This window comes from Eubalaena glacialis, chromosome 3, assembly GCF_028564815.1.
Source record: "Eubalaena glacialis isolate mEubGla1 chromosome 3, mEubGla1.1.hap2.+ XY, whole genome shotgun sequence".
In the NCBI taxonomy this organism is placed as follows: domain Eukaryota; kingdom Metazoa; phylum Chordata; class Mammalia; order Artiodactyla; family Balaenidae; genus Eubalaena; species Eubalaena glacialis.
The window spans coordinates 26920721-26941884 of record NC_083718.1 but is presented as its reverse complement, the minus strand read 5'-3'; the positions used below and the strand labels follow the sequence as shown (position 1 = coordinate 26941884).

The 21164-nt window shown below is 43.9% G+C and overlaps 1 protein-coding gene across 1 annotated transcript in view; it reads left to right on the top strand.

Annotated features, from left to right (window-relative positions):
• The window catches only part of KIF26B (kinesin family member 26B), a 490689-nt gene that overhangs the window by 216235 nt on the left and 253290 nt on the right, over nt 1-21164 (top strand). The window contains exon 4 of the mRNA XM_061187375.1: nt 15898-16064. Coding sequence (XP_061043358.1) covers nt 15898-16064 — 167 coding nt within the window. The remainder of the gene's footprint in view (nt 1-15897; nt 16065-21164) is intronic.

The window sequence follows — 21164 nt, the reverse complement described above, 5'->3', positions numbered from 1 at the left end:
AAAGAATATTTGAGCTCTGCCTTGAGCTGCACATCTCAGAACTAATATAGATCAGTGGAACAGGATAGAAAACCCAGAGATAACCCCACGCACCTATAGTCAATTAATCTATGGCAAAGGAGGCAAAAATATACCATGGAGCAAAGACAACCTCTTCAATAAGTGGTGCTGGGAAAACTAGACAGCTACATGTAAAAGAATGAAATCAGAACACTCCCTAACATCATACACAAAAATAAACTCGAAATGGATTAAAGAACTAAATGTAAGGCCAGACACTATAAAACTCTTAGAGGAAAACATAGGCACAACACTCTTTGACATAAATCACAGCAAGATCTTTTTTGACCTACCTCCTAGAGTAATGAGAATAAAAACAAAAATAAACAAACGGGACCTAATGAAACTTAAAAGCTTTTGCACAGCAAAGGAAACCATAAACAAGACGAAAAGACAACCCTCAGAATGGGAGAAAATATTTGCAAACGAAGCAACTGACAAAAGATTAATCTCCAAAATATACAAACAGCTCATGCAGCTCAATATCTAAAAAACAAACAACCCAATCAAAAATTGGTGGAAGACCTAAATAGACATTTATCCAAAGAAGACATACAGATGGCCAACAAACACATGAAAAGATGCCCAACATCACTAATTATTAGAGAAATGCAAATCAAAACTACAGTGAGTAGTTCTGACCTCACACCAGTCAGAATGGCCATCATCAAAAAATCTACAAACAATAAGTGCTAGAGAGGGTGTGGAGAAAAGGGAACCCTCCTGCATTGTTGGTGAGATTGTAAATTGATACAGCCACTGTGGAGAACAGTATGGAGGTTCCTTTAAAAACTAAAAATAGAACTACCATATGACCCAGCAATCCCACTACCGGGCATATACGTTGAGAAAAACATAATTCAAAAAGACACATGCACCCCAGTGTTCATTGCAGCACTATTTACAATAGCCAGGACATAGAAGCAACCTAAATGTCCATCGACAGAAGAATGGATAAAAAGATGTGCTACATATATACAATGGAATATTACTCAGCCACAAAAAGGAATGAAATTGGGTCATTTGTAGAGATGTGGATGGACCTAGAGACTGTCATACAGAGTGAAGTAAGTCAGAAAGAGAAAAACAAATATCATATATTAACGCACATATGTGGAATCTGAAAAAATTGGTATAGACGATCTTATTTACAAAGCAGAAATGGAGACACAGACGTAGAGAACAAACGTATGGATACCAAGGGGGAAAAGGGGTGGTGGGATGAATTGGAAGGTTGGGATCGACATATATACACGATTGATCCTATGTATAAAATAGATAACTAACGAGAACCTACTGTATGGTGCAGGAGACTCTACTCAATGCTCTGTGGTGACCTAAATGGGAAGAAGGAAATCCAAAAAAAGGGATATATATATATATATATATATATATATATATATATATATATATATATATGTAGAGCTGATTCACTTTGCTGTCCAGTAGAAACTAACACAATATTGTAAAGCAACTATACTCCAATAAAAATTTTAAAAAAAAAAGAAATCTAAGGGAAGACTCCAAAACAGAAATGCAGCTGGCCCTTTGTTGTACCCTGCACCTCAGTCTTTTCTAAAGCATTTGGGTGGCCCTGCCCCTTTACCTTCTAGCAACACAAAGAATGAAAGAAGACAGTCATGTGCACTGAGGGGCCAGATTTAAGCCCTGATAACAGGTATCATGAAACACTGCAGCCTCTTCTGTTTGCTGACTCATCATACAGGGCGGAACCCTGATGAAGGTGAGGCTGTAAATCCAGGGTGAGGAAAAAGGCAGCCCTCCTAGGCCCCGGTAGCACCAGTGTGTGGAATTCTCTGTGGCAAGAGGTCACTGAGTCAAATGCTGTGGATGGATAATTTTATGGCCGCTAATAAAATTTATAGCCAAAGCAAGTTAAGATAATAAGGGTAATCAAACATCCAGCCATGGGACATAAGAATCCCATCATGGCCCCTTGGTGCTGGCTGGGGGGAGGGGGTAGCTGGACAACACAGGACGACTATATCTGTGTGACTCAAGGTAGCCGCGGGGGTCTCAGAGGTGATCCGTGCCCCATGTGAGTCACGAGGACTAGGCCAGGCCAGGGACCAGGTTCAAGTCAGGCGGCATTGCCTGTGCTCCGGGGACAGCATGCCAAGGGCTGGAGCATTAACCGGATCATTTAAATGCCTAAAAGTCACAGTAGCATGGGAGAGGATCTGAACCAACCCAGTTCCAGAACACTAGATTACGGAAAACATGTTAACTGACTGTTCGGGTGTGACATGGCAGGAATGAGGGAAGATGAGGAAGGATGGTGTTTGACTTGGGCATGTGTACAGAAATCAAATGAGGTTTAATCCAAGAGCCCAGTTCCGGTGGAGGCTTTCTCCAGCCCCTCCAGCCTTCCTGGTCTCTCCCCCTCTTCCCGTTGCTCCCTCGTCGAGGGCTCCGGCTCACCCCATCTCCTGCAGGCTTCGGGCGTAGGCTGGTGGGGTCCTGTCCCTGAGACCACCCTGCAAACTCACTGTCAATCCCTGGAGGACTCGGCCCCCTCCTCTGACTCGGGGTCTCGACACCCAGAGTCCTCATGACCCCCTCTAAAATGACAAAGCAGGCGCAGGCCACCTGGCGCAAGCTGAAGGGGATTAACTCTTTGGTGTTATGGCGTTTCTCTTTTGTTCCTTTTGTTTTTTCTTTTATTGTGGTAAAATATACATAACCTAAAATTTCCCCTTTGATGTTTCTGAACAGAGAATCTTTTGTCCCTTAGGTGAGTTTCACATGGAGGTCAAATCTCACCACCTCTGCTTTGTTCCAGGAGAGTGGCCTGTGCACCAGAACAATTTCTAACCCTTGAGCTACTTATTCAAGCAACTCTAGAAATATTTAGAGCACCTATTATGTGCCAGGTATTGCATTAGGAGCTCTGAACTTTCAGATACAACCAGATAATTGAGTTTGACCCTGGAGTTGTTACCATGATTACGGGGCCGCATTTTAAAATAAGAGGAGCACTGTCCTTACAGCTCTGGTTTCTATCCAAGTGCTTTTTCTTAGTCCTTTCAGTGAGCGGATCTTAGTCAGCAGTCTCCTGGTGCTCTTTATTCTAAGTTGTTGTTTTTTTTTTTAATTGTGGTAAAATGTATGATATAAAATTTACCATTTTAACCATTTTTAATTTACCATTAGTTCTGTAGCATTGAGTATATTCATGTGTTGTGCAACCATCACCACCATCCATCTCCAGAACTTTCCCATCTTCCCAAACTGAAACTATGTACCCATTAAACAGTAACTCCCCATGACTTCCTTCCTAGGCCTCTGGCAACCACCATTCTACCTTCTGTCTCTATGAATCTAACTACTCCAGGTGCCTCATATAAATGGAATCATACAATATTTGTCCTTCTGGTTTTTTGTTTTGTTCGTTTTGTTTTTGTTAAAATATCTTTAGATGAGATTAGTGGAAAATCCATTTTATTGTTCTAGTTCTCAGTAGCTTTTCTTCAGGCAAAAAGAGCCAGCGGTAGTTAACTGGCTGCAATGTCTGCTGAGACTTCTAAGCAAAAACTGTGTTGCGATGTGAGCTCTGCCCCTTTTACAAATCCTGCTTAGGAGAGATGCTTACTACCACTGCGCACGACACGGGAGCCACCTTTGCAATGCATCACTTCAGTTCTGGGTAGGTCTGGTTTCCAGGTGGAGAACGGACAGGCAGGGTGAGATTAAAGTTGAAATGAGATCAAGTTTGCCCAATCGCTCAGGGGCAGAAGGCACTGACACGAAAAGAGTGCAGTGGAACAACTTAGGGAGGGCTGAGGCCAGCACAGACACTGCAGAAGAGGAGATCATTCTGGCTTCGGAGACGCCCCAGTGCTTCCCTCCTGAGCGGGGCATTCCTCTTGTTTCTATGCCTGCCAGGATCAGATGAACATAGCTCATAAAATGAAGCATTTTGGTCCCCAGAAGGAGGGGTACAGAAGTAAGAGACAGGCGCCCATGGCTGTTCCAAGAATCCTATGTGCTGCTCCGTCCCTGGGTCACAAAGGGCAGCTGCTCCCCAGGGGGATCCTTCAGGGGAGGTGGGGGAAGGGGGCCCCTGGCCAGATGCTGTTAGAGCCAGCCCCAGAAGTGACTCAAGTGGGGACTGACACATATTCCTGCAGTGCAAGCAAAGGCTCATATACAGAAAAGGATGGAAAATTTTCTCTCCCCCCTACTCTCTGATAGGAGAAAAAACCAAATAAGTTAATGGGGGCCTATCTCACTGCAGTGCGATTACTAGAGGAAGATGCTGTTCTGTGTACCGCCACCAGCTTTCTGTTAACTCTACGACTGAAATGCAGGGTCTGCAGGGTCAGCTGTAACTACTTATCTTTGGTTTGGGGATGCATTTGTTGATCTTGTCCTTTGCAGATTTGCTTACCTCGTTTATATTTTACATAGGCTTTTTGAAATTGTATTCTGCTGTCCTCATTCCCTAAGAGTGCAACCACTGACAGCATAGACAATCCCAAGGGTTGACGTTAGCTGTGTCCAGTCTTTTTCAGGATAACTGTGAGTTGGTTTGTGCTAACACACATCAAAAATATTTATTGAGCACCACTGTTTGCAAAACATATAAAAATATTAAGTAACAGTGTAAGTAGTAATAACAATAAAGGAGATATCCCAAAACAGTGAGATACAAATTGCCTAACAGAAAATGCTTTATGTGTTATTTTCTGGGATTTGGGGTCATAATGCCATTAAATATAAAGGCTGAGTGGGATGCATTTGCTGTCCTTAGATGTCTCTGCACAGGAAATGGATACTGTTGGTGTTCCCTGCTGCCTCGGCAGAGTCCAAGGGAGGTGGCTTTCTGGGTCAATAATGCCATTTAAGATGAGCCCCCAAGCTGTCACACTCTGGAAGCTCTCAGAGTCCTTCCCTTCAGTGGGGAAGTTAAAGGTCAATGGCTTATAGATTGCGATTTGCCGTGTGAAAGCAACCTTGGTTGATGACAGCCAAACATCTTTTGTCTTGATTCTGTGGTCAAGATCATAACTGAATTTAAGATTCGAGATTTCTTTGTGAACAAGTATATGGCTCCTCATATGGAGGTATCAGTGCAAAAATGGAAATGTGGTTGAAAGACATGAATCTTGCCTAGGATGACAACGGAGTGAGCGGCTTTATCTGTGAGGTCTGTGAGAGGCAGCTCCCTGTGCACACGAACGGTAGCGGGGACTCCCATGCGCACCGAAGACCCCACGTGGAGAAGCACACGCGTGTGCAAACACACAGGCGCCCCCCGCTCCCTGTGCCTGGTCCCTTTACTGCCATTCCGTGTTTCATGGACCACCACCCTCGGGATGTGATGTGGTGTTTTGAAAGTCACAGATACTTGTTGCTTTAGTGAAACCATCCGGTGTAACCGAGATGGAGACCTAGCAGCAGGTTTTAATCAGAACTAAAGCAAACGAAATCCTGTGGTGAAAATCTAGTCCCCCTAAAGTTAGTGATTGGGACCCCCGGGCAAGTTTTCAGCTGCTGCTTCTAGACTATGACATACACACATAATCAAGATAACGAATCCTTTCCCCCAGAACTTTACCCTTTTCAGATGTGTTAGATGAAGAGACTGAGGCTTTTTGAATTTTCCCACGAAGAGTCTTGTAGCTTTCACAGTATCGTGAGAGAAAAAATTGTCAGGACAATCTGAAAAGCAGAGGTAAACCATAGCCTTCTACAAAGAAGGCTCTTTATTGCAGATTGTGCAGTGAAGCTAAGGTTTCCGGGAACTCCTGCCGTTTGGGCGTTTTCTCTTACAGTGGATTGCGGGGAGGGGGCCACTAGAGCTGCCTTGAGGGGACAGTTAAAGCGGGAATGGGGGTTGGACTGGGTGGGGGGAGGGCAGAGTGAAAATGTCGCAGAATCCAACAAATCGGGGTCCAGTCTTGGCCCCTGCTCACTAGCTGTTTTCCCCTGGGGAAGCAGCCCCAGGTTTCTGACCCTCGGTCTCTTAGAATCCAGCTTCTGCAGGACTGCCGTGAGGGCCCTGGGGGGAACCGACCACGACAGCACACCCCTTAGCCCCATCTCACCCACATCTTAGCACATCTCACGTGCCTCCCACCTGGCCTGGGAACCAAGGGTAGGGGCCGCTGCGTGACTGTAGAGGGGCTTGGGGTTCTTGGCGAGCTCATCCCCTCGTCCTTTGGAGAAGCCAAGTCTTCCGGGCAGATTCTTACAGGACAGAGCCTTCATTATAGCTAGCAGCAAAAAAGCAGGCCCTTCTTAGAGAGACTTGCTTTTGAAGTGTGGGGAGGCCGCCCGCTGGTAGGAAAGGCCACTGCCCTGAAATAAGATTCGGAACCAGGGGCAGAGTGAGTGCTGCTGAGTAGGTGGTCTGCTTCCAAGGGGTGGTCGGCTAGGGAACACAGGGTTGGGGTAGGTGTTAGTTTTGTCACAAGGATGATCAAGGAAGGGAAGCTCCTCAGATCCCTTAAGGGCTGTAGGGTCTGCCCCACGTCGCTCCTGAGACCCCATTCTGGCGTGGAGAGCTGTGGGATGGAGGGAATTCACGGTGAAGTTTGTTTTGGGACACTGTCCAAGGTGGCATCATGTACCACCGGTGCTTCATAAATGCCATTTTGTGGTGACAACAGTGTGCGTGCCCACGGCCAGGTCCCCGGTTGTTTCAGCCGTCCCCTCCAGCATGCCGCACCCCTCCGGGAGAGTGGTAGCCGGTTGAGGGGAGCCCACACCCCACGGGCTGCAGAGGAAGCCCAAAGAGAGGTGACACAGGCCCTCTGCCTGGGAAGCAGCCCCTGCCAGTGCAGGGAACGTCCTCCAGGCCATTGGCTGCTTTTGCTGCCTCCTCTCCCGTTTCTCTGATGCGGGTTGACTTTCCTTACAATGCATTGAATGAATGAGAATAAGAAAGTGTGTATTGGCAGAATTACAGCTGGATAATGCCAAGGCTTTCCAAGTCAGAGCATGAATTTAAGCAGAGCAAAGTTTCAAGTCCATGGGGCTCAAGAGCGATTGCTATTCTTCTAATAATGAAAAGTACAAATGTTTTATGTTCAAAGGTTAACAAACGGGACTCCTTCACTGGCCTTCTGGACCGCTCAGCACAGAGGGGAAACTGTTCCTGATTTTTGCCTTATTGCACTTGTATTTTCTAGGCAATTAGAAACATTTTCCCCTCAGCATTTAAGAGGTTTGAACCGGCTGGAGACCTTTTTTTTTTTTTCCTCCCAAACTAAAGTTTCCTTTGTTTAAAAAAAAACTGACAGTTTTTCCTTTTTGCAAGTAGAGTGAAGTTTTAAAGTAACAGGCTTTCAAAATAGCACACTTAGACTTGCCTGCATAATTATTACATTTGTCATGGGATTAGCACTTTCCGAAAGTATATTTCTATACCAGTATCTTACTTTGCCCAGAAGTATGGTTCTTCGTAGTATATTATGTGCATTTAGGCAAAATAGACCCAGCCCCATTCACTAGAATTTGCATTATAAAGGCAATTATTGCCAATAAAATGGAAGCCATTTATCTTTTTTTTTTTAAACATCTTTATTGAAGTATAATTGCTTTACAATGGTGTGTTAGCTTCTGCTTTATAACAAAGTGAATCAGTTATACATATACATATGTTCCCATATCTCTTCCCTCTTGCATCTCCCTCCCTCCCACCCTCCCTATCCCACCCCTCTAGGTGGTCACAAAGCACCAAGCTGATCTCCCTGTGCTATGCGGCTGCTTCCCACTAGCTATCTATTTTACATTTGGTAGTGTATATATGTCCATGACACTCTCTCACCCTGTCACATCTCACCCCTCCCCCTCCCCATATCCTCAAGTCCATTCTCTAGTAGGTCTGTGTCTTTATTCCCATCTTGCCACTAGGTTCTTCATGACCTTTTTTTTTTTTTTCCTTAGATTCCATATATATGTGTTAGCATACTGTATTTCTTTTTCTCTTTCTGACTTACTTCACTCTGTATGACAGACTCTAACTCCATCCACCTCATTACAAACACCTCCATTTCATTTCTTTTTATGGCTGAGTAATATTCCATTGTATATATGTGCCACATCTTCTTTATCCATTCATCCGATGATGGACACCTAGGTTGCTTCCATGTCCTGGCTATTGTAAACAGAGCTGCAATGAATATTTTGGTACATGACTCTTTCTGAATTATGGTTTTCTCAGGGTATATGCCCAGTAGTGGGATTGCTGGGTCGTATGGTAGTTCTATTTTTAGTTTTTTAAGGAACCTCCATACTGTTCTCCATAGTGGCTGTATCAATTTACATTCCCACCAACAGTGCAAGAGTGTTCCCTTTTCTCCACACCCTCTCCAGCATTTATTGTTTCTAGATTTTTTGATGATGGCCATTCTGACCGGTGTGAGATGATACCTCATTGTAGTTTTGATTTGCATTTCTCTAATGATTAATGATGTTGAGCATTCTTTCATGTGTCTGTTGGCAATCTGTATATCTTCCTTGGAGAAATGTTTATTTAGGTCTTCTGCCCATTTTTGGATTGGGTTGTTTGTTTTTTTGTTATTGAGCTGCATGAGCTGCTTGTAAATCTTGGAGATTAATCCTTTGTCAGTTGCTTCATTTGCAAATATTTTCTCCCATTCTGAGGGTTGTCTTTTGGTCTTGTTTATGGTTTCCTTTGCTGTGCAAAAGCTTTTAAGTTTCATTAGGTCCCATTTGTTTATTTGTGTTTTTATTTCCATTTCTCTAGGAGCTGGGTCAAAAAGGATCTTGCCGTGATTTATGTCATAGAGTGTTCTGCCTATGTTTTCCTCTAAGAGTTTGATAGTGTCTGGCCTTACACTTAGGTCTTTAATCCATTTTGAGTTTATTTTTGTGTATGGTGTCAGGGAGTGTTCTAATTTCATACTTTTACATGTACCTGTCCAATTTTCCCACCACCACTTATTGAAGAGGCTGTCTTTTCTCCACTGTATATGCTTGCCTCCTTTATCAAAGATAAGGTGACCATATGTGCGTGGGCTTATCTCTGGGCTTTCTATCCTGTTCCATTGATCTATATTTCTGTTTTTGTGCCAGTACCAAACTGTCTTGATTACTGTAGCTTTGTAATATAGTCTGAAGTCAGGGAGCCTGATTCGTCCAGCTCCATTTTTCGTTCTCAAGATTGCTTTGGCTATTCGGGGTCTTTTGTGTTTCCATACAAATTGTGAAATTTTTTGTTCTAGTTCTGTGAAAAATGCCAGTGGTAGTTTGATAGGGATTGCATTGAATCTGTAGATTGCTTTGGGTAGCAGAGTCATTTTCACAATGTTGATTCTTCCAATCCAAGAACATGGTATATCTCTCCATCTATTTGTATCATCTTTAATTTCTTTCATCAGTGTCCTATAATTTTCTGCATACAGGTCTTTTGTCTCCTTAGGTAGGTTTATTCCTAGATATTTTATTCTTTTTGTTGCAATGGTAAACGGGAGTGTTTTCTTAATTTCACTTTCAGATTTTTCATCATTAGTATACAGGAATGCAAGAGATTTCTGTGCATTAATTTTGTATCCTGCTACTTTACCAAATTCATTGATTAGCTCTAGTAGTTTTCTGGTAGCATCTTTTGGATTCTCTATGTATAGTATCATGTCATCTGCAAACAGTGACAGCTTTACTTCTTCTTTTCCGATTTGGATTCCTTTTATTTCTTTTTCTTCTCTGATTGCTGTGGCTAACAATTCCAAAACTATGTTGAATAATAGTGGTGAGAGTGGGCAACCTTGTCTTGTTCCTGATCTTAGTGGAAATGGTGTCAGTTTTTCACCATTGAGGACAATGTTGGCTGTGGGTTTGTCATATACGGCCTTTATTATGTTGAGGAAAGTTCCCTCTATGCCTACTTTCTGCAGGACTTTTATCATAAATGGGTGTTGAATTTTGTCGAAAGCTTCCTCTGCATCTATTGAGATGATCATATGGTTTTTCTCCTTCAATTTGTTAATATGATGTATCACGTTGATTGATTTGCATATATTGAAGAATCCTTGCATTCCTGTAATAAACCGCACTTGATCATGGTGTATAATCCTTTTAATGTGCTGTTGGATTCTGTTTGCTAGTATTTTGTTGAGGATTTTTGCATCTATGTTCATCAGTGATATTGGCCTGTAGTTTTCTTTCTTTGTGACATCTTTGTCTCGTTTTGGTATCAGGGTGATGGTGGCCTCGTAGAATGAGTTGGGGAGTGTTCCTCCCTCTGCAATATTTTGGAAGAGTTTGAGAAGGATAGGTGTTAGCTCTTCTCTAAATGTTTGATAGAATTCGCCTGTGAAGCCATCTGGTCCTGGGCTTTTGTGTGTTGGGAGATTTTTAATCACAGTTTCAATTTCAGTGCTTGTGATTGGTCTGTTCATATTTTCTATTTCTTCCTGGTTCAGTCTTGGCAGGTTGTGCATTTCTAAGAATCTGTCCATTTCTTCCAGGTTGTCCATTTTATTGGCATGGAGTTGCTTGTAGTAATCTCTCATGATCGTTTGTATTTCTGCAGTGTCAGTGGTTACTTCTCCTTTTTCATTTCTAATTCTATTAATTTGAGTTTTCTCCCTTTTTCTCTTGATGAGTCTGGCTAATGGTTTATCAATTTTGTTTATCTTCTCAAAGAACCAGCTTTTAGTTTCATTGATTTTTGCTATTGTTTCCTTCATTTCTTTTTCATTTATTTCTGATCTGATCTTTATGATTTCTTTCCTTCTGCTAGCTTTGGGGTTTTTTTGTTCTTCTTTCTCTAATTGCTTTAGGTGCAAGGTTAGGTTGTTTATTCGAGATGTTTCCTGTTTCTTGATGTAGGCTTGTATTGCTATAAACTTCCCTCTTAGAACTGCTTTTGCTGCATCCCATAGGTTTTGGATCGTCGTGTCTCCATTGTCATTTGTTTCTAGGTATTTTTTGATTTCCCCTTTGATTTCTTCAGTGATCACTTCGTTATTAAGTAGTGTACTGTGTAGCCTCCATGTGTTTGTATTTTTTACAGATCTTTTCCTGTAATTGATATATAGTCTCATAGCGTTGTGGTCGGAAAAGATACTTGATACGATTTCAATTTTCTTAAATTTACCAAGGCTTGATTTGTGACCCAAGATATGATCTATCCTGGAGAATGTTCCATGAGCACTTGAGAAAAATGTGTATTCTGTTGTTTTTGGGTGGAATGTCCTATAAATATCAATTAAGTCCATCTTGTTTAATGTATCATTTAAAGCTTGTGTTTCCTTATTTATTTTCATTTTGGATGATCTGTCCATTGGTGAAAGTGGGGTGTTAAAGTCCCCTACTATGATTGTGTTACTGTCGATTTCCCCTTTTATGGCTGTTAGTATTTGCCTTATGTATTGAGGTGCTCCTATGTTGGGTGCATAAATATTTACAATTGTTATACCTTCCTCTTGGATCGATCCCTTGATCATTATATAGTGTCCTTCTTTGTCTCTTGTAATAGTCTTTATTTTAAAGTCTATTTTGTCTGATATGAGAACTGCTACTCCAGCTTTCTTTTGATTTCCATTTGCATGGAATATCTTTTTCCATCCCCTCACTTTCAGTCTGTATGTGTCTCTTGGTCTGAAGTGGGTCTCTTGTAGACAGCATATATATGGGTCTTGTTTTTGTATCCATTCAGCCAGTCTGTGTCTTTTGGTGGGAGCATTTAATCCATTTACATTTAAGGTAATTATCGATATATATGTTCCTATTCCCATTTTCTTAAATGTTTTGGGTTTGTTATTGTAGGTGTTTTCCTTCTCTTGTGTTTCTTGCCTAGAGAAGTTCCTTTAGCATTTGTTGTAAAGCTGGTTTGGTGGTGCTGAACTCTCTCAGCTTTTGCTTGTCTGTAAAGGTTTTAATTTCTCCATCAAATCTGAATGAGATCCTTGCTGGGTAGAGTAATCTTGGTTGTAGGTTTTTCTCCTTCATCACTTTAAGTATATCCTGCCACTCCCTTCTGGCTTGCAGAGTTTCTGCTGAAAGATCAGCTGTTAACCTTATGGGGCTGCCCTTGTGTGTTATTTGTTGTTTTTCCCTTGCTGCTTTTAATATGTTTTCTTTATATTTAATTTTTGAGAGTTTGATTAATATGTGTCTTGGTGTGTTTCTCCTTGGATTTATCCTGTATGGGACTCTCTGTGCTTCCAGGACTTGATTAACTATTTCCTTTCCCATATTAGGGAAGCTTTCAACTATAATCTCTTCAAATATTTTCTCAGTCCCTTTCTTTTTCTCTTCTTCTTCTGGGACCCCTATAATTCAAATGTTGGTGCGTTTAATGTTGTCCCAGAGGTCTCTGAGACTGTCCTCAGTTCTTTTCATTCTTTTTTCTTTATTCTGCTCTGCAGTAGTTATTTCCACCATTTTATCTTCCAGGTCACTTATCTGTTCTTCTGCCTCAGTTATTCTGCTATTGATCCCATCTAGAGTATTTTTAATTTCATTTATTGTGCTTTTCATCGTTGCTTGGTTCCTCTTTAATTCTTCTACGTCCTTGTTAAATGTTTCTTGCATTTTGTCTATTCTATTTCCAAGATTTTGGATCATCCTTACTATCATTATTCTGAATTCTTTTTCAGGTAGACTACCTATTTCCTCTTCATTTGTTAGGTCTGGTGTGTTTTGGCCCTGCTCCTTCATCTGCTGTGTGTTTTTCTGTCTTCTCATTTTGCTTATCTTACTGTGTTTGGGGTCTCCTTTTCACAGGCTGCAGCTTCGTAGTTCCCGTTGTTTTTGGTATCTATCCCCATTGGCTAAGGTTGGTTCAGTGGGTTGTGTAGGTTTCCTGGTGGAGGGAACTAGTGCCTGTGTTCTGGTGGATGAGGCTGGATCTTGTCTTTCTGGTGGGCAGGTCCACGTCTGGTGGTGTGTTTTGGGGTGTCTGTGGCCTTATTCTGATTTTAGGCAGCCTCTCTGTTAATGGATGGGGCTGTGTTCCTGTCTTGCTAGTTGTTTGGCATAGGGTGTCCAGCACTGTAGCTTGCTGGTCGTTGAGTGAAGCTGGGTCTTGATGTTGAGATGGAGATCTCTGAGAGATTTTCGCCGTTTGGTATTACGTGGAACTGGGAGGTCTCTTGTGGACCAGTGTCCTGAAGTTGGCTCTCCCACCTCAGAGGCACAGCCCTGATGCCTGGCTGGAGCACCAAGAGCCTTTCATCCACACGGCTCAGAATAAAAGGGAGAAAAAATGGAAAGAAAGAAAGAAAGAGGATAAAATAAAATAAAATAAAGCAATTATAATAAAAAATAAGAAAAAAAATTATTAAGAATAAATTTATTAAGAAAAAAAAATTTTTTTAATTTTTAAAAATAGATTTATTAATTTTTTATACTAAAAATAAGAAAAAAATTATTAAGAAAAAATTTATTAAGAAAAAAAATTTTTTTAATTTTTTAAAATAAAAAATATGAAAAACTTATTAAAAATTTTTAAAAAATTTTTTAAAAATAGAAAATAGGAAAAAATTATTAAGAAAACATTTATTAGGGGAAAAAAAATTTTTTTAAGCAAAAAAAAAAAACAAAAACGGATGGACCTAACCCTAGGACTAACGGTGAGAGCAAAGCTATACAGACAAAATCTCACCCAGAAGCATACACATATACACTCACAAAAAAAGGAAAAGGGGAAAAGTTAATATATCCTGCTCCCAAAGTCCACCTCCTAAATTTGGGATGATTCGTTGTCTATTCAGGTATTCAACAGATGCAGGCACATCAAGTTGTTTGTGGAGCTTTAATCCGCTGCTTCTGAGGCTGCTGGGAGAGATTTCCCTTTCTCTTCTTTGTTCGTATAGCTCCCGGGGTTCAGCTTTGGATTTGGACCCGCCTCTGCTTGTAGGTCCCCTGAGGGCGTCTGTTCCCCGCCCAGACAAAACGGGGTTAAAGGAGCAGCTGATTCGGGGGCTCTGGCTCAGTCAGGCCGGGGGGAGGGAGCGGTACGGAGGAGGCGGGGCGAGCCTGCGGCGGCAGAAGCCAGAGTGACGTTGCAGCAGCCTGAGGCGCGCTGTGCGCTCTCCCGGGGAAGTTGTCCCCGGATTACGGGAGCCTGGCTGTGGCGGGCTGCACAGGCTCCCGGGAGGGGCGGTGTGGAGAATGACCTGTGCTCGCCCACAGGCTTTTTGGTGGCGGCAGCAGCAGCCTTAGCGTCTCATGCCCGTCTCTGGGGTCCGCGCTGATAGCCGCGGCTTGCGCCCGTCTCTGGAGTTCGTTTAAGTGGCGCTCTGAATCCCCTCTCCTTGCACGCCGCGAAACAAAGAGGCAAGAAAAAGTCTCTTGCCTCTTCAGCAGCTGCAGACTTTTTCTCGGGCACCTTCCCGGCTAGTTGTGGTGCGCTAGCCCCTTCAGGCTGTGTTCACGCAGCCAACCCCAGTCCTCTCCCTGGGATCCGACCGAAGCCCGCGCCTCAGCTCCCAGCCCCCGCCCGCCCCGGCGGGTGAGCAGACAAGCCTCTCGGGCTGGTGAGTGCTGCTCGGCGCCGAGCCTCTGTGCGGGAATCTCTCCGTTTTTCCCTCTGCGTCCCTGTTGCTATGGGATCCGCGCTGATAGCCGCGGCTCGCGCCCGTCTCTGGAGCTCGTTTAGGCGGCGCTCTGAATCCCCTCTCCTTGCGCGCCGCGAAACAAAGAGGCAAGAAAAAGTCTCTTGCCTCTTCGGCAGCTGCAGTCTTTTTCCCGGACTCCCTCCCGGCTAGCACCGAAGCCCGAGCCCCAGCTCCCAGCCCCCGCCCGCCCCGGCGGCTGAGCAGACAAGCCTCTCGGGCTGGTGAGTGCTGGTCGGCACCGCTCCTCTGTGCAGGAATCTCTCCGCTTTGCCCTCCGCACCAATGTGGCTGCGCTCTCCTCCGTGGCTCTGAAGCTTCCCCCCTCTGCTACCCGCAGTCTCTGCCCACGAAGGGGCTTCCTAGTGTGTGGAAAGCTTTCCTCCTTCACAGCTCCCTCCCACTGGTGCAGGTCCCGTCCCTATTCTTTTGTCTCTGTTATTTCTTTTTTCTTTTGACCTACCCAAGTACGTGGGGATTTTCTTGCCTTTTGGGAGGTCTGACGTCTTCTGCCAGCGTTCAGTGGGTGTTCTGTAGGAGCAGTTCCACGTGTTGATGTATTTCTCATGTATCTGTGGGGAGGAAGGTGATCTCCGCGTCTTACTCTTCCGCCATCTTGCCCCTCCCTCGAAGCCATTTATCTTAATGAACCAGTAGGAAAATTAAGTCTGTTGAAATGGTCTAAACCTTCCAAGAAAAAAAAAAAAAACCTATTGGTAATTCATGGTGGGCTATATCTATTTTTATGAGCTTCTCTAAGTCATCTCTTTGCTGACTGCCTACAGCAAACAACAACAATACACAAATAGTGTTTTGCTTAATTTCTTATGTTCTTCCTTAGCTGGTTCACTTCTCCCTTAAAAAAATGATATCTTTGCCCCTCTTGTCTATTTGAGAGCATTTAGGGCCTTCCTAGTAAGAAACCAGCACTAGTTGGTCAACTGGTCTGGCCTTGGGCTGCAAATAGTGTGGTTAATGGCTCCTGCTTTCCCCTCCAAATGGAGGGGAGACACAGAAGTAATTGAAACTTACAGTGTCAGGGGATAATTGTATTCCATTATATTTAATACAAACGAAGAGGTATTCTAGCTAACATGCAGGAAAACGGCCTTAGAGGAGGCCATGTCGCGTGTCACTGAATGCACGTGGGGACGTGTTCCCTCCCAGCCTCACCGCCCCCTGTCCCGCGCTCTGGCCCCGACCCCAAAACGGAGGTACTATCGGTGGTAGTCAGGAAATGCCGTGAGCCACAGGTAATGAGCTCGATATCCGTGTTCCTTGCCAGATCTCCCAGCTGATGACAGAGCCTGGCCGGGAGGGCCTGACAGAGGTGGCGCTGAATCGCTACAATGCAGACAAGCCTCCGGCCTGCAGCGTCCCCGCCTCGCAAGCCTCCTGTGTGGCCAGCGAGACCTCCGCGGGCACCTCGGTGGCCGCGTCCTTCTTCGCCAGGTAAGAGAGGTGTCCAGACCCTCGGTTCTTTCAGGTGAGCCCACCCGGTTAGCCTCTCACGTGGACCGGTTTAGCTAAAACACTGGGAAGAGTTTGGGGCTGTTCTTTGACTTCACTCTTTAAGACAGTCTTTCTCAACCTCAGCCCGTTGACATCTGGGGCCAGATAACTCTCTGTTTAGGGGGACTGTCCTGTGCGTATAGGATGTTTAGGAACATCCTTGGCCTCTACTCGCCAGATTCCTGTGGCACCTTACCCGGTTGTGACAACCCGAAATGTCTCCAGATGTTGCCAAACGTCACCTGGGTTGAGAACCTCTGCTCTGAGAATACGTGGCTCTAAAGATGGTCTCCACAGGAGGAGGACTTTTGTGGGTTCAGCCCCATGGCTGGTGTTTCCAGATATCTCTTCTCATTACAGAAAATGAACTGCTTAAAATTTAGCTATTAAATAGATAGCAATTTTCTTCCTTCTTGACAGACTAGCTGGATAGTTGTCAACTATCCAGCTAATTTCAGAAACTTAAAAAAAAACCCTGAGAAGCAAAAAAGAAAGGTATTTCAACAATGTTTTCTGCCTAATTTTAGCAACACGGCAGAGACAGGGCAGGAGACATAGGACAGCTGGGCAGGAAGGCACTTCAGGGATTGTCTAATTTGATCTCCTTATTGTATGAAGAAGGAAACTGAGGACCAGGAAAGTTAAACTGTGAGGTAGTTTATAGCAAAGCCAGAAATAGAAACCAGATTCCTCTGGTTTTTCCTCTGTGACTCATTCTTTACTTGATATTTGGAACTTAACCTTAGAAAACTTTTTCTGTACCTAAGATTCGTGAGCTTCTGGGTAAGCAGGGTGTAGACCAAATAGCGTCAGATGTGAAATCAGAAGACCCCTTGGGTTTGAGTTCCAGCCCTGCCTCAGCGTCCTCATCTATAAAATGAGGATAATACCTGTTCGTCAGGGTTACTCTGAAGATTAACATAAGATGGTTATAAATTATAAAGTATGTGCTATACAAATGGTAATTCACTATGGACTTAACTAGTGTGTCAGTAAGAGGGAACGTTGTTTGGCTTTTCCTGTTATCCTTAGCAGTGGTAACATCCAAAGCACAAATCTGAGGAAGGGGCTCTGATTAGGAAAGGAGCAAGTTAGAGGAGGAACAGAGGCTGACATCCTGGATTAAGACACAATAAAGGCAGCACACGGGGCTTGTTGGAAGACTGGCTTTGAGGTTCCGGTTGTACCTTGGTGTCATGTTTATTGTCCTATGAACAATTGGGCCAACTTGAATGTATGGGAAGTAACAGGAAATATGTGTGTAGTGGCCACCTGACAACAGAGGCCATCGTGTTAGCTCTGTGTGTGCATGAATTTCTGTGTTGTCTGGGACCACTGAGCAAGCTTACTGGGAGGTCATGTCCATGCCACTCAAGGAGAGAATAAACAGATGGAACAGAATATGAGGGAATGCCACAGCACAGAAGATCCCGGGACCTAGGTAGGCTATTAGAGCATGTCTACAGGAGGTGACTAAAGTGGTGAGGAACTAGGAGGCCAAGTCCTGGCAGGTTTAGTCTGGAGAAGAGAGCCCTCAGCTGTCTCTTGGGCCATCATGTAAAAGAGGGATTTGGATGGTTGTATAAAAACCCAAGTATGTGGGCAAAGGCTGAATAAAACCTCATGATGAAAGAGACTGATCTCCCAGCTCAGAATGAAGGAGAACTTGCTCACAATTCAAACTGCCCCAGGAGACAGTGAGGTCCCCATCACCGAGGGAGATCAAGCTTGCATTGGGTGACTACCTGGCTTCATTGCCGGAGAGAACATTCAGTCCTCAGATGGTGGTTGATCTCCTGAAATACTGAAATGTCCAGAGATTTTTACAGATTGACTGACTCATTAAAAAAACCCAGGGCTTTCCTTGTGGCGCAGTGGTTAAGAATCCGCCGGCCAATGCAGGGGACACGGGTTTGAACCCTGGTCCAGGAAGATCCCACATGCTGTGGAGCAACTAAGCCCGTGTGCCACAACTACTGAGCCTGTGTGCCACAACTACTGACCCCATGTACCTAGAGCCCATGCTCTGCAACAAGAGAAGCCACCGCAATGAGAAGCCCGCGCACTGCAATGAAGAGTAGCCCCCACTCACCACAACTAGAGAAAGCTTGCATGCAGCAACGAAGACCCAACACAGCCAAAAAAAAATAAAATAAAATAAAAAATTTAAAAACAAAATAAAACCAGAAAAAGGAGTTGAAGCAGGAAGAAATAAGAGGTGCTATGGTCCCTGATGGACAGTGTTTTGGGAGAATAGTGTTCCCTGCTGGGGGGGAAACCAACAGTGTCATCCGAGTCAGGGAGAGGGTGTCAAGATGGGATAGACCGGGAAGGCCTGAGTGCTGGACAAATGGTGTATGGAGGCCAGCCTTCACGTGGGTCAGAGGAGGATTTACAAACAAGCGAACAAACATCAGGGAAAAGAATGGCGAATGACTGGCAAAGACAGTCTTCCTGAGAGTTTTGCTTGTACACCAAGGGGTAGAATGGAAACACCAGGGTGGACCCACCTGAATGGGCCAATGATGTCGATTGGGGGAGGCCCTGTGGAGGATGTTAGTGATAAACAAAGAACACCTGAATTCAGAATTGCAAGGGCTTGTGGTATGAGCTTTCAAAGAGCTAGAAAGCATTCAGAGGGCTACCTAGATCCTTGTCATTGCTTTGTGGTGAATGCTGATAGCTGATAGCTGGAGCTTAGTGGGTTAAGACATTAAAAATACATGGTTTGTGTTTAGAGCATTTACAGTGTAGAGTGAGGGGGCTGTACCATGAGAAAAAGAATAATTCTTTAAAAACATATATATATATGGACACAGGGAGGGGGAAGGGTAAGCTGGGACGAAGTGAAGAGTGGCATGGACATATATACACTACCAAATGTAAAATAGATAGCTAGTGGAAGCAGCCACATAGCACAGGGAGATCAGCTTGGTGCTTTGTGTCCATCTAGAGGGGTGGGATAGGGAGGGTGGGAGGGAGATGCAAGAGGGAGGAGATATGGGGACATATGTATATGTATAGCTGATTCACTTTGTTATGCAGCAGAAACGAACACACCATTGCAAAGCAATTATACTCCAATAAAGATGTTAAAAAAAAAGTCAAAAAAATAAAGTTCTGAAAAATTTGAAAAAACCCCCCATATATATATATTTAAAAAATTATATATGTATATTAGAGACTGAATATATATATATTCACCCCCCCACACTCACTACGCGGTTTGCCCCGCTGCTCTCGTCCATAGTGGTCGGGCTGTCACGCCTCCCAGAGAGGGTGGCAGCAGACTGACAGCCTCCCTGTCATGGACGGAGACTGAGAGCAGAAGGTCGGGTGACCTGCCCAAGGTCCGCACTGTCAAGAGAGAACCAGGGTTGTACCTCACCTCTGGGGGTCCCCAAAGGCCCACCTGAGAAGTCAAAACCAGCCCAGTTACGTTGTCAGACAGTAAACTGAGGTCGCGTCAGAGGACCTTTCTGTTTCAGCTCAAGCAAAGCTGTGTGAGGTGACGGTAGGGGTGGCTTTTAAGAAGGGTGGAATCTGGATCTGTTGCTGGGGCCAAAATTGGAAACACATTAGTGGTTATGGTTTTCGTGGAAGGATAGGAGAGTCGTTCCCCATAGGGACTTGGGGGCAGGGTCAGGTCCTCAGATCTGTGTTCACCACTTTTCAACTCATTCTGCTTGACTGTGTGATTGAAACACATCCGTGAGTCTGCAGGGCTCTGGACTCCACATAGCTCCAAGTGAGGACAGGCTGGCCAGCACTCAAGAGCTGTGCTGGGCGTCATTTCATTGCAGATAAGAGCAGCGCCATTTACCAAATTTGTGGCCAACATGGCTGACATCTACTGAACACTCAGTGTGTATCACTCACTGCACTAAGCTCTTCGTATTAATCCTCAGAGTAACCCTGGGACGTAGATCCTGCCATTTCCCCTGTTTGATGGATAGAGAAAGAGGTGTCCTGAGTCAAGTCACCAGCCCAAGCCTGCACAGCTGGGAAGTGGCAGGGTGGGGAGTCCATCCTCATTTCCTCTCACCTGTGAGCTTTGTTGCTGTTCTCTGTGCTAAGCAGGCTTTTTCCATCATAATCATGAACTGATGATCATCGCTGATAAAACCCATGAAGTAAGTGGGCCCTGCAATCAGTTTGAGAAGATAAGCAGAACAGCGACAAAACCCTGATTTGTTGAGGGCTGCAGGTGTCCACTTTTCTCTGTGATACAGGCCTTTCTTTTAAAGTGTTTACTTTTCAGAGCTATGGGTAGAGGTCTGGGTGGATCTTGTTGCATTTCAGATTCAACAGCTATAAAATAAAAATTCCAGTTCTGAATAAGCAATGATACTTTCGACCAGGGCTACCCCCAGTGTGGTTTGTGGACAGCACACACTTACTGGTCTGTGATAAGTGTGGAAATTCAGAGGAAGCATTTAGAAACTTGTGTAGCAAGTTGACAGAGTAAGTTTATGCCTATTGAATCTAAAAATAAAAAAGTAGGTCTTATAGTTTGAATGTAATTAGAAATAAAAGAAAAAAAGTGATTCCTTCACCACAGATAATTTGAGAAGTGCTGCTTTAGAAAATGTTGAAGCCCAAATTGCTTTCCTTCTACATATCTTTCTCCAGAATTTCTTTATTTAATTAATTAATTTATTTGGCTGTGCCGCGTCTTAGTTGGGGCATGTGGGATCTAGTTCCCTGACCAGGGATCGAACCCAGGCCCCCTGCATTGGGAGCGTGGAGTCTTAACCACTGGACCACCAGCGAAGTCCCTCCCTCTTTATTTCTTTAAATATCAGCATTTTGGTGGACTGCCTTTGCTTTAGAATTTCAGTACTCTGCTTTTGGAAAAACACTTTTTTTTTCCCTTTGGAAAAAAGTAGTAACAGTGAAATAGTAACACTAATACTAAAAATATTAATAGTAATCTTAACCAAAAAAAGAGATTGGCATAACTGATCATCAAGTTGGTTAATTATCATGCTTTGAACTTTTCAAATGAGGGAATCTCCTTTGCGTGATTCCCATGTTAAT